Raw genomic sequence first — 13,273 nt, 5'->3', positions numbered from 1 at the left:
TAATATCACCCAACCGCTCCCTGATTGGATCGTCAAATAAGATGCTAATCTTGTGCCATGACAAAAGAGGGTCAAAACTTGTACTGCACGAGTTTTGTGTGTGCTTGGTTCACCTTATCATGCAGTTGCACAGCCACAAACAAGACTGATAATTAACTAATTCAGAAATTCTCTCTAGGTCTCATATGCACTCAGATTGAAATTTTCTGTGCACATTTTTTCCACTTGTTCACAAAACATTATGCGCGACTACAAATCTTTTTCTTGCATGTGGAAAATCTAGTTTGAATTTGATTTTTTTTCACACATTCAAACATTTATATTTTGTTTGATCAAATCTTTTATACACATTCACACATAGGCATTTATTAATGTACATTTATTTCACACATTAAAAAATGATAATTGAAAAAGTCTAAGTCTCAAAACATTTGTGAACATTTTTCTACAATCTTAAAATCCTTCAGACTCTAATTTGCCTTCATAGTCTGTCATTACCACCTTCCTCTGCAACACCACTCCCAAGGGTGTGCCTACTCTGAAGAGGGTGGGGTCCCTCCAGTAACTGAGACCTCATTTACATCTGCTATTAAATGTGACCTGCCTGTGGATATGCTATAATGAACAATCTGATCACACACTTGCATTTATCCCTGCTATTTATATGCGTTATCGTTGCAGCTTTATTTCACAGTTTTACCCTTTTACAGTCTCATCCCCACCAAGATGCATGAATTCTGTCACAATCATTTTAAATACCATTATCAGCAAGGCCAGCCCATTAATAAAATCAGACATCCGACATTCTCTTGGTCCTTGGGTTGAGTGGGATTTGGCCGAGATCCTCTGCTGTTAAAACGCTGCCTGGAAGAAGGCCTTAGTTTCACAAACACCTGCAGACTTTTCATTTAAACAACTGAGGGAAAATGTACTCAGGCTGTTTGAAAGGTCAAGGTTGGCTATTGCACAGAGCAGCTCTCTTTTTGCAGGTTATATCCAAAAAGTTTCGAAGTGTGAGAATATAACGCTTCCTCCTCCCATGTCCTTTAATGTGGATATTGTTACTGATCAGATTCACCTATCACTGTAGCTCCCATCTCATCCTGTATCTCTTTAACTTGTCCCTCCTTGCTGCTGAGACCTACTGTACTTTGCCATGGCACATGGAACTACAAGAGGAACAAGAGCTACAAGAGAAACAGAAGCTACAAGAGGAACAAGAGCTACAAGAGACTGAGGCAGTTAATGAACTGCGACAGTCTTCAGCTAATATTTAGAAGTCAGCTGCCTGGGGTTTACTGTGAGAGTCTGCGCCACAATGGGAGTGTGGCAAACATCCATAGGTTAGCACTAGCTACAAATGTACAGCAAAGTGGACATTTTAGGTGAATTATTGTCCATAATGAGCAATCGAAGTAGATTGTGGAGTTATAGTTGGCATAGAATAGAATACAGTACTGTATTCAGAAGCTTTTTTGGGGGGCAGGAGCACTAATTGAAAGTTTGTTTATATATTATTTTCTATATATTCTGTTACCCCGTAGTTTTTGCTTTGGTTTGCAGTCATGATGTAGGTCCATATTTTGATGTTGAATGTAGGACATAAATGTTGTTTTATTTGCTGCTGGAGGGCACAGTGCTAGGGCTAATGTATTCTAAACATGTTTTCTGGTTTTGTCAATTTATTTTTCTCTGACCACATCGCTAAATATATATTTCATTATTAAACTTTCATTCATTATTGGTGTTATGTCCTGTTAGGCTCCATTCCAGCCTCTTGGTTAAGTGTAATGTAATAATGTCAAATGTGTGTTTTTGTGAACAATATTATCAGGATTAAGTGTTGGAGCTTGGTCACTGTTTTTCTAATAGTCAAACATGTCCCTTTTTGACAGAATATAAAAAAATGTGAAAAATATACTTTGTCAAAAGTTATAAGGGCCAAAAGGCACCGGAATGACTCATGTGGTAGATGGTGGTGATGAATGTCAGAGAATATTCTCTTCCCCAGTTACAATCAAGATAATAAAATAAAACATACCAAAATCAAGTAAACTCATTATATTGCTTAGCAATGTCAGTGTCTTGTTATCGCATTCAAATCTCAAGGAGCTGGAGAAGCAGCAGAAGGCCAAGGTCTCAGAATGACAGAACTGGGTAAACTGGAAAAAGGAGGAGGGAGGAACACTCCATGAAGAAACTGGAGATCTGAAGCAGCTCTTCTTATAGGAGTTAAAAAAACACAACAAAAAAAACAAACACATGAACAGTAAGAGCTGCTCCACCAACACTGAATCAAATGTCCAAAAGCAACTCATGTATGGAGCAATCATAGTGTTTCTCAGCCAGTAGGTGGTGCCAGAGTTTTAAGGATAAAATTGCCCTGGTTAAAAAACTGCAACCTAGGTAAGGTCCAAGCTTACCAAGTAAAAAATATTTTTCATCTCGGTGCTAATGCGTGTATGAATTAATACAATCCCCAAATCAGCACCAAACTGAATTTTACAGAGAATCCATGAGTTCCAGATCTGAGAAGTGACAGGATCAAGTTTTGACCCTGTGAAAGATCAGGGTGAGATGCTGGGACCAGAACGCAGGAAGATGTCTTCTAGACTAATCCATGGTAATACCTCATGATTATCCCCAATACATGTTTATGCATCTCTGACTGCAGTTAGGGCTACTGTCACTGTTGTTCTATAACTTGGAGCACGGAGTCCCTACTAATTTACAAGCATTTACTTTTTCACACTTTTATTTCCCAAAGCATCATTTCCAAAAAGGCCCTAAATAAGTATAAGGTTATCCTCTCATTTATCTCATCTGGGCAATATGCATTTGTCTTTCTTTTTTCAGTGCTTGATCATTTTTTATGTGCAAAGAAATATAGCGGACACCAGGGATGATTGTAACATGGTGTCATGGCTCTGTGTGCAACAGTGAGGATTTTACACCAAAAAAAAAAAAAAAAAATTTAGATATTTGTGAGATTTTGAGATAAAGTTTCTGATGAAGTTTATATTTTGGTTAGCACTCTTTGTAGGTAAAATGGTTTAACTTGAATAACATCAATCAGTAGTCAGTTAGTTTAGATGCTTTACCTTCATGCTAATATGTAATGGCCACCATGGGGATAGTTGTAAAAATGTTGTAAAAATTGAAAAATAGAGTTATTCAAACATTATTCAATCAAATTCTGAATTTTAATGAATGTAAGCTAAATTTCAGTGTGAGCCTTATTTCAGCAAATTTTCCTATTGTTACATCCATACCCAGTTAATGTTACAACTCACCCCAGTAGCAGTGGAACTCTTTACATTTGACATTATCTCACATAATCTGCATTTGTGTAGTAGATGTCTAAAGGACTTTTATTTGTAGTAGACAAATAGGGGTGTCTTGTACCCAGGTGTTACAACCATCCCTGGTTTCCCCTACCCTAAACTTTCCTCTTGCAATGGAAGACCTGTGAGGCCGGGCAGAGGGTATTAGAGCCTGCTCACTGGAGGCCGAGCCTGGTGAGAGAACACAGATCCATCATGGACGAGACCTTGGAGAAGAAGCTGGAGAAAATGGGCTTAACAAAGGTTTGTCGCCATTATCTGGATGTAGAGCCATTACTTTTCTACAATGTAATTAAAGCAATTAATGAATTATACAGTGTCAGCGTGATAAAATGTTACTACCTACTCATTACTTTCATTAATTGTATTATCATCAAGAAATGTGATTTCATGGAAATCATCTAAAGCCTTTTCTGCCTTTTCCCTGGGAACTAAAGGCAGATCCCAGAGGAGTAATGGAAGCCTGGCCTCCTTGGTATCAGAGACAGTAGAAGTCCAGATAGGTACAGAACAGAGTGTCTGACCAATGAACAAGGCTTAACTCAAGGATGCAGTGTCTATCTAAGGGGAACCATTTGCTTTAATTAATTACCCTGAAACAACGTGACAATTATTTGATTTATCATATGGTGCTGGAAAGCTGTAGATAACAGGTAACTACCATGGAGAAATTGATGACCACTGTATTTGGCTATTGATAATAGCAATAACATAACATCGTAACAGTATTAACACTGATTATTTTCTGAGAAGTTTTGATCATCACTTGTATGATTCATACACACAAATCTGATTAGATTTTACGGTTAAGGGTGGACTGTAGAGTACTCAGGCACTGTTTTGGAATATGTTATTATTGGATGTGTTGTTAGTGTGATGGGAGGATGATAGATGAGCAGAGTTCACCATACACCCTGAAATCCCATTAAGAATTATTAAAAGGATCTGACTTGCTAACAACAAAGATAAAATTAGATTGATTTTAATTAGAAAATGTAGTCAACAACTACGACCTAAATATGAGGAACTTTCTCTCTCATGATATGAAAAGTTGAGCAACTTTTGCCAGTGAAGTTATTTTGTTCAAATTAGATAAAAGGATAAAGACTTACACAAATTTGATTGTTATTGGAATTCCTCCTTCACATAAATTACCTGAATTTCCTTTCCACTTGAAACTTCTCCACTTTTGAAAATGTGCAGAATGTTCAATAGCATTAAATGATGGGGTTTCTTGTTTAAATTATTCTCTGCAATAGTCAGTGTTCCTCAACAAAACCCACGTATAATTAACACAATTTATTATTAATAATAAACACAGTGAAATTATCCTAAGATACATTTTTTTTACATAATAATTCTGTTAGCAATAGCTTCATATCTTGTAAGAAGCGCAAGTGTATAATAACTGTTATTTTGACCACCCCTTTGAAAACCTACCATATAATGCTTACACATTCTCATGATGCCTGCATATTATCAGGTTTTTAATGAGACTGCCATTACCCAATCCCCACTGATTTTGTAATGCTAATATGTACACTTTATTTTTATTTGACACACAGCCTAAATAACAACAGTAATAATGATCACGAAACATTGTTTGATAATTAGTCTAATATGAGACACAAAAAAGAACTAATATTTTCAAATAAGATCTATTAGTCTGTCAACTTACAGTACAGAGCATTAAAAAACAACCACTGTTCCCATGACTGTGGACGAAAAACAAAATCAGAACACAGAGATCATCAGAGTTATAGAGTATAAAAGAGGTATTTGTAAAAAGGAAATGAGTGTTTTAAGAGATAGATTCTTGTATGGCTGCGTGCTATTCTACACATAGTCAAATCTCTGGTTCGACTGCCTTCCCTCCACACTCTGCGCCTTGTAAGATTCATTGAATTGCCGGGGTCTGGAGTCAGACTTGTAGATAGTGTGGTGAGAGGCAGCTTTGTAGGCCATCCCATCATACCTGAGGAATATCAAAAACAACCAATATTAAATAAAGTGGTCAGAGTACAAGTGCACTTGTGAGCACAAAATATTTACATTCATAAGCAACATTATGCTAAGTTTACATCTTAAAAACTAAGACAAAAGGAAAGAAAGACAGAAAGGCACATAAGATAGAGAGGCAAGAAAGGACAAAGGTATTTGGAACTTTTTGGGGCTCCTAGAGTGAATTATGACATCATTTAACATTCCACTTCCACACTTCTAAGTAGTCAGTCACTTCCAGTAGTCAAGTACTCTGAACATTCCACCATTCATGTCAATGGGAAAGTAGTTAACAATAAAAAATAATAGGCTTAAAACATATTCCACGCAATAGATGGCCAAGTGTGACCAGGAGAAGAGTAAGTAGGAAGTGTGTTGTTTTGCAAGCACGCTAATTATTCTACAATGTGCGTCAAGCTATTAAGCAACACAGGGTTGTTTAGATATATTGCAAAAATGAGGCAAGCACTGGAATTCTGTTGACCCCCCAATAAATTGTGTAATACTAATATTTGTTTAGAGATGGACTTTTTTTTTGAGATGCTGACTTCCACAAATGTAAGAAATCATAAAAGTCAGCATTTGTAGTGTGCCACTTTATTATGCAATAAACAAACTCAAAGTGCATTTACTAATATGTTAGTTGAAATGAAAATCAAGTTGTAACAAAAGAACTATATGAAACTTAAGATTGCATTTAGCCTGTCCTGCTAACTGCTAACAGCTTTGTGGTTCCTGCCTATATCATGATGCCTCCATCACCCTACTGTCATTTTAGTCTAAAAGGGGCTTCTGTACCTGCTTGTATCCAACCATCAGGTAGCTCTCATCTTGTCAGTCTAAACAGTTTTCAGGTACTTTCGAAGCTAAGCTAGGTGCTGTTCTTGATGTTTCTTGTTTAGTGGAGGTCTTGTGCATGCTTTTTGCACATTTCCAATGCCTTGCAGTATGTGAAACTGGGTAACCAGGTAATAGATTTCTGGCCATTTCTCGCTTGACTGCAGCAACATCTTGTTGAGTCAGGTTCTAGTTGAAGCTTGTAAACATTGTTTTCTCACTTTTTCGCCATGTGAAGGAAAGCTTTTGATTGGGTTAGGGTTAGGGTTATGGTCATGGCCTAACATTCGTGCTATTTCCAGTGTAGTGCACATTTCACTAAGGTACAATTTTAACACACTCAGTGTTTGGTAAGTCTTTTTTCTGTCTTTTTCTTCTTTCTGTGTAATCAGTTTTCTCTACTAGTCAAAAATGTTTGAATAATAACTTGGCACACCTAAATTGACAGTTTTAGGGGTCACCATGTGACACAAAATTAAGGTACACTTGATGAGTATTTTCAATTGGAAACTTAATTGGGGGGTGGAGAGTAGAGACTTGTTCAGGAGGAAAAAACATCTATCGATGTTGCAATTCCTGCAGCAATAGAGCTCAGTAAAGGTCATAGATTTATGAATGCCCCTTTAGGCATTGGAACGTACCGTTGCTGTTTCTCGGGAACCATTCCACGACAGGCCAGACACATCATAATCCCTCCAATGACCAAGATCGCTGCACCTATCCAACCCACAAAAAGGGCAGGGCCAAAAGTGTACCTAAAAGAACACCATAATTATACTTATATGTCAAAATTTGCTTTAGCAAATGAAAAACCACAATATGCATCTATTAAATGTAGCTGTATGTTTACCTTGGAGTTAGACCTGCTGTGAGTCCACCAATGCCTCCTCCGATACCTCCTCCAAACGAACTGAATCCACCATCTGCATATGTGGTGAACCGAAAACTTTGCACAATCAAGTTGGCAAAGGCTGACACCCCGGCGATGCCACAGACACCTGAAAATTACAAATATTGTTGAAATTGGTGCAAATGTATTTAGCTGCCATAATACATACAATGTGAACAAATCATCACTGCACCTGCAAGAAGAAACATGATCCCAGATGTAAGAGTCATAGTAGCCTTGATGTTGTCCTCCATGTTCCCCATTTTCAAGCACTTCAGAGCAAAGATGGCGATCAGACAGCCGATTGCTCCAAGAATAATACCAACGATCATCAAGGCCCTCACGGCTTGAAGCAGAGCTAGAAGTCAAAGTTGTACAATTTAGATTAGTTTTCTTCTTATATTCTGCTCAGGTTGATTTGTCAAATACTGTAAATATTAACCCCTTAGAAATTATTTTTGTTCTGAAACATTTTCACTAACAAAAAAACAGGCAGGAACTTCTGCATTTGCATTAAAAAAAAAAAAAAAAAAAAAAATGTCCTGCCTCAGCATTTTCTTTCACCAGAGATGGCAGGTCAATTGTTATTTAAAAATTGTACTGAAGATACTGTCTGACTTATCTGAAACATTAAAAAGATGTTCAAAAGAAACCTTTGTTCCTAGATGAGATATCCTCATTTTGAAAAATCTGACACTTGCTATTCTGGTGAAATGATATCTGATATGAAAGTAAAATTCATTATTAAGTTCTTAACAATCCTTACTACTTAAGGACCATCAGCATTTTTGGATTGGAACCCAGTTTATACCTGTAATTATTATTATTATTTATTTTTTTTGTATTTTTGAAAATATACAATGGATTATAAAACAGCCTTCAAGAGCTCAACGATCATTAGTGATAACAAGTGATAACTCATCAATCAAGGCAAGGCCTGAGATGTTGTAACTGTATTCCTGACTTGAGCCTTTTAAGACCTTAAATGCAATATACTGAACTATTGAGTACAGAGTGTGAAAATGTACTTCACATTGTGTAGCACCCTGGAAAAGCTTGTGCTTACTCAGCTTTTCGTTTTTGAAGTTTCATCAAATTTTAGGTTCATGCCTGAGAGACAGCATCCTGACTGCAGTTGACTGCATTTGTACGCAGGGGAAATGGACAAAAATTGCCCTAAAACCTTCCAAATATTCTAAAGTCCTTCAAGACCCTTTGGAAAATATTCTCTCAATCAAAACCTGTCCATAAATACATGATAAATGTCTTTTGTCTACAACTGTAATTCTCTTACCTGGCAGTCCTAGTATGGTAAAATATGGCCTGCACTGTGTTGTACCATATTCTGTCCCTACACATGAGTACCATAGACCAGAATAGGTGTAGATATTTGTTACAACTGAGCGAGAACGGTCTTGTACACTCCACATATCCATCGCTGTTGCCGATGATATCAAAAATTGTCCCAACGCCGACAGCATGAATCCTATTAGCTGAATCATCGAGGCCGCCATTTTAGTTCTCTTGGCCAAAGAAAGTTACGCCCAATGTCCTGGAGTCATGAAATGGCAGTGTCTCTGCCTGTGCTTATCATTATGTACCCTTCTACAAGGAACAAGCCTTATCAGATGTTTACCTAAAATTTTCATGAGTCTTTGTCCCAGTTTCGGGAAATGGTAGCCTTTCAATAAGCATTTCCACCCTTTACGGACAAAGGGTGTGGTTTGACCTTTCATCATTACTTTTCCATCATTCTCAAAGCAAAACAGAAATCATTCAATTCATACTGTATTCATCACAGTCCATTATTTTTACATACTGTACCTACAACTAACCATCATAATGACTGCTCACTAGTAACTGCATAATCCAACACATAGAAATGCAGCCTTATTCATCAGTTTGACTTTATGTTCCATAATACAAGAATGGCAAGATATTTACAGTCAAACAACATTACTGCTCAACAAAATTCAGTTTTTTGTTCCATGGAGTATTTTGTTGGTGAGAAAGAAAGCGTACCTGGCAGTCCCAGGATGGTGAAGTATGGACGGCACTCTGTGAAGCCTGAGCTCTGCCTGACACAGGACCTCCAGAGGCCGGAGTACGAGTACACGGCCGTCACAGGGTTGTCGAAGAGGTCCTCTGTGGCCCACTGGTCCATCCCTGTGGCCGCAATTATCCCAGCTACCCCTAGCAAACTCAGCATGAAGCCCATCACCTGACAGAGAGTCGCTGCCATGGTGCTACAGTATCTTTTCTCTGTTCGGAAAAGCAAAAGCTCTCAAAATCAAAACCTCACCAGCTCTCTTCAGCTCTGCGCCCGCGTGTCACCCTGAGCGCTGTGTTTTTCGACTGTTTGAATATGATACTGGCCGATTTGAAGTCAAGGAGGACTTCACCAATGACCCTGAGTGTTTGCACACAGCCCAATCATGTACAGTAGAAGCTGGGTGGAGCATTTTAGAATCAGATATGATTAATTTTGCTTACTAATACTGGTTGGTTGAGAGTGCACTTGATCTGGTGCTCCACTTGCTCATTATTTTGAGTCATTTTTCTTTTTGCCAAACCTTTTTTCTTATTATGATTTATTCCATACATACCCCTATATGAAAATGTGGCTTAAAGGGGAACACCGCTAAATTTAAGCGCTCGTATTTGCTTTTTACATGAACTTTTGCCACTGTACCCTGTGACCAGAATTGAGAAGTTACAGTTTATCCCTTCCCCATTCCTGACTCTGTGATATCCCATCTGATGTACAACCCCACAGAGAGTGAACTGAAAAATAAGATGATTACTATAAGAGCATTCAGTGGGGTTTTCTGATTCAGACTGGTTAACATAGCGATAAAATTAAGCTCTTTAGAGTGTAAAAGGTCAAACAAACATTTCTGTAGTCCACAAAGTCAGTTTATATTGAGCAGTTCTCATCTGGCTAGAATTGTAAGTTTGATTTATGTATACACATTTTAAGCTCATTAAGCATATTAAAGTTATAATCCACAAGATCCATGTTTTTTATATTGGCAACATCTTTGGTGATAAGCACTCATTACTGTGGTGTTTGTGCACTTCCCAGAGATCATTTCACAACCAAACAGTGTGGCCTATGACGTCTTTTTCCTTTTTTCTGTTGAAATTTGAGTTTCTGTAGGTACCAGTCTTCTTTTTGTCTGTTCAGCCATGGTGCTCATACTAACTATCTAGTTTTTCTTCTGTTTTTTTTTCCAAACAGATCGCTGTTGCGTAAAAAAAGCATGACTTCCACCAGAGAATTTTTCCTGGGAAAGTCCTACCAATCTCCATGTGTTTAGAACAGCAAATTTATTCAAAAGCTTTGATGAACTGGCTATATGTTGAATCACTATTGTGCTATATTAATCAGTCATAGAGAGTAGTAAAACAGATATTTCTTCATGTGAAAATGTGATTTTTACTATAAATTCAAGCTAAGCTACTAGTTAAAGGTCATCTTGAACTTCATCCAGTGACCAGGCTATCAAGCTGCTACCAAAAGCTGTTCTTGAAGGATATAATTTAACTGCAGCAACAGAATGATGGAGGTGGAGCTGCCAATGGGAGTGTATTCATGCATATTTATCTTCTGACATTATTTGATACACTCAAGTTATTTGTTTAATAGCTGACACCTAAACACATGACACATTAAATTTCATCGAAACACCATATCTTGTTTACAGTATCCTGGTTGAGCTCATATCCTAATGATGGGGAAATCTGAATATGATGGCTGGGATTTGCCAACACCAGCCAGGATACTGAGGAATGTAAATATCTTATCCCATTTACTGTTGTTTTTTGCAGCCTGTGTAAGTTCTTATTCCATGGTAATATTCAGAATGTTATGTTTAGTCATGTATACAGGAATATTCTTGGTCAGGATATATATGTATAGAAGCAGCTTACCTGAAATAAGACATAAACTGGGATATGTGGTAGCATCCAGAATAGTTTATGCATTTATCAACTTGTTACTTCAGTTGGATTAGTGAAAGATTTAGTATCTTTCTATTTAATGTCTTGATACTTTCAAGTTATTTTTAGTTTTTATTCTGTACAAAAATACAGCTTAAACTAGTTAAATCATTTTGATTTTAAAACATTATGGATTGAATATTGTTCTATATCTTGGCTTGGCTGTGCTAAACGATACTAGATGACACTATTGACAGAGTGGACGCACTGAATCTTTGTGCCACCATCAGCCAACCAAGCAAAAGTAAATACTGATATGATTGTAGTGAACTGAAACCAATTTGCCTGTGGCTGATACGTTGGGGGGGAAATGTGAGACACCTGTACTGAGTCGAAACTGGGTTGAGGCCTTGTTAACTGTAAAATACAGCCTAAACTGGTGAGCATGGAGATATTATTTTTATATTATTATTATTTTATTTTTTTTAGTTGTACCTGTCTACATCATATTTTACTTTTTATGCCTATTTTCTTTTATTGCTGCTGTTGGATTTTACTGTATGTAAAGCACTTTGTAAACATTGTTTTTAGAAAAGTGCTATACAAATAAAGTTATTATTATTATTATTATTATTATTATTATATACATATTGTACGATCTGTACAATATATATCATACCAAACTCAAGAATCAACCTCATCACATTCAGAGTTTTGGTGAGGTGCAGTTTAAATCATTCTGAAGTGTCTCAGTGGTATGTATTAAACTTCCGTTTGATATTTTTTCCCTTTACATTCATTGTTCTTGCTTTTTAAATATGAATAGCAATAGCAATAAAACTAATTTCTCTCATACTACTCTAGTGAAAACCTTTTTTGACCACTGGCAGTGACCTAGAAAGAAACTGCCAGACACAAATATGAACTCTGTCCAACTTCCCCATTGGACAAACTGGGACACTTCCATACAACATGAAAAGACAGTTATTGTGAAGCGTTTGACATTAAATCAGTTGTTTATGGAATTACTATTTAACAGTTTGAAAGAGCACGAATAAAACATCACCTAAAATTTGTACAGGCAATATTCCAGACAGCTTTAATGTTGCATTTTAGTAAGTTTTAATGACACTACTAATGAAAGATAATAGCACCTTAAAAGTAACTACTGCACATTTCCTACACATTTCACAAATTGTTAACCAAAATTACAAAATGTACTTTCAATGCAGTTGATTAATAAATAATCCTAAAAAAAATAAATAAATCAGGGAATGTGTTTAATGAAAGACTGGATAATGTCCTAGGTCTTTTCAGGTCAGGGTGTACACAGTAGGTCACTGATGAAAGTATTGTGAAATTAGAGAAATTTAACCAACATTTTGACAGCAAACAGTGACGCACCCAGTGAAGCATACGATATTCAGTCTCTCTCTCTCTCTCTCTCTCTCTCTCTCTCTCTCACACTAACGCACACAGTCAGACTTCCTGATTTCATCAGTGTGTCAACAAAAATAACAGTAGTATGCTACATGCTGAGCTTGTGTTTGTTGTCCACTGTGCGGAGCTAGTTTGGCGCTCAGTCGGCCAAACCTTAAGCAAATAATTTTCTGCCGTCTCAGGGAGCCACTGTGTGCTTATTATGAGTTATACATACTTGAAAAGAGAAAGGTGCTTTCCAGAGATGTTTATCCATTTATATTAATGTCTTTGCCAAGTGACTACCATTCACCAAGGCCCTACTAATTTTCCAGAAACATTTTTCTTTTGCCATGAATGAGATTGTAGTCTTCAGTACTGTGATAAAAAAAGCTGAAGGAGTAAGAAAAGCAAATAAATGGACTAAGAATACAAAAATGTGTGGCAGAGTATGTATCCATATGTTTATAGTTGATGGCCAGTCTTTCATGATATACTCCTGGAAACAGTCCATCATACAGCATAGCATGTCGCATAATCTGCTGTCGTTTTCACCTAAGTTTCACTGACTTTTGTAAACATTCAGAAAAAAAAAGTTTGGGCGATAGACCTTGAAGGAAATCTTCACACCAGGTTCCATTTTGAACTCCTGTCAAGAGTTCCATTACTCAGCTAACAATAAGAAAACACTAAAAAGAGCTGTGCTGAAATGATGAAAGGCCATCTTGGAAAATGGTAGAAAAATGGGCCATTTACTATCTTCAACCTTTTGGATGTCTAAATGGCTTTTATTCAGTAATCAGTGTGCTGCCACCCAATTTACACTAGAGGGCAGAGTCAG

At 37.0% G+C, this 13,273-nt stretch overlaps 1 protein-coding gene across 1 annotated transcript; it reads right to left on the bottom strand.

Moving 5' to 3' along the window:
* Window positions 1-4,759: 4,759 nt before the first annotated feature.
* LOC139642679 (claudin-18-like) lies at window positions 4,760-9,380 on the bottom strand. The gene is made up of 5 exons (XM_071517628.1): window positions 9,094-9,380; window positions 7,265-7,429; window positions 7,033-7,180; window positions 6,824-6,937; window positions 4,760-5,319 (listed from the first exon to the last, which is right to left on the bottom strand). The coding sequence occupies exons 1-5, from the start codon at window positions 9,311-9,313 to the stop codon at window positions 5,181-5,183; spliced, it is 786 nt and encodes a 261-aa protein (XP_071373729.1). The 5' UTR covers window positions 9,314-9,380; the 3' UTR covers window positions 4,760-5,180.
* Window positions 9,381-13,273: the final 3,893 nt, after the last annotated feature.

Source organism: Centroberyx affinis, unplaced genomic scaffold (assembly GCF_046629955.1).
Source record: "Centroberyx affinis isolate AG114_WGS23_722 - 3 ecotype Tasmania unplaced genomic scaffold, CSIRO-AGI_Caff_v1 ptg000503l_1, whole genome shotgun sequence".
In the NCBI taxonomy this organism is placed as follows: domain Eukaryota; kingdom Metazoa; phylum Chordata; class Actinopteri; order Beryciformes; family Berycidae; genus Centroberyx; species Centroberyx affinis.
Note: the sequence above shows the minus strand (reverse complement) of the source record. Positions and strands in the feature narration are given on the sequence as shown.

Bases quoted from the DNA above. Each gene is read 5' to 3' on its own strand.
- LOC139642679 (XM_071517628.1), bottom strand. From the start codon at position 9,313: ATGGCAGCGACTCTCTGTCAGGTGATGGGCTTCATGCTGAGTTTGCTA. The intron at 7,181-7,264 runs GTGCAGTGATGA...TGTAATTTTCAG, and splicing joins GATCATGTTTCTTCTTGCAG to GTGTCTGTGGCATCGCCGGG. The intron at 5,320-6,823 runs GTACGTTCCAAT...GATATTCCTCAG, and splicing joins GTTCCCGAGAAACAGCAACG to GTATGATGGGATGGCCTACA.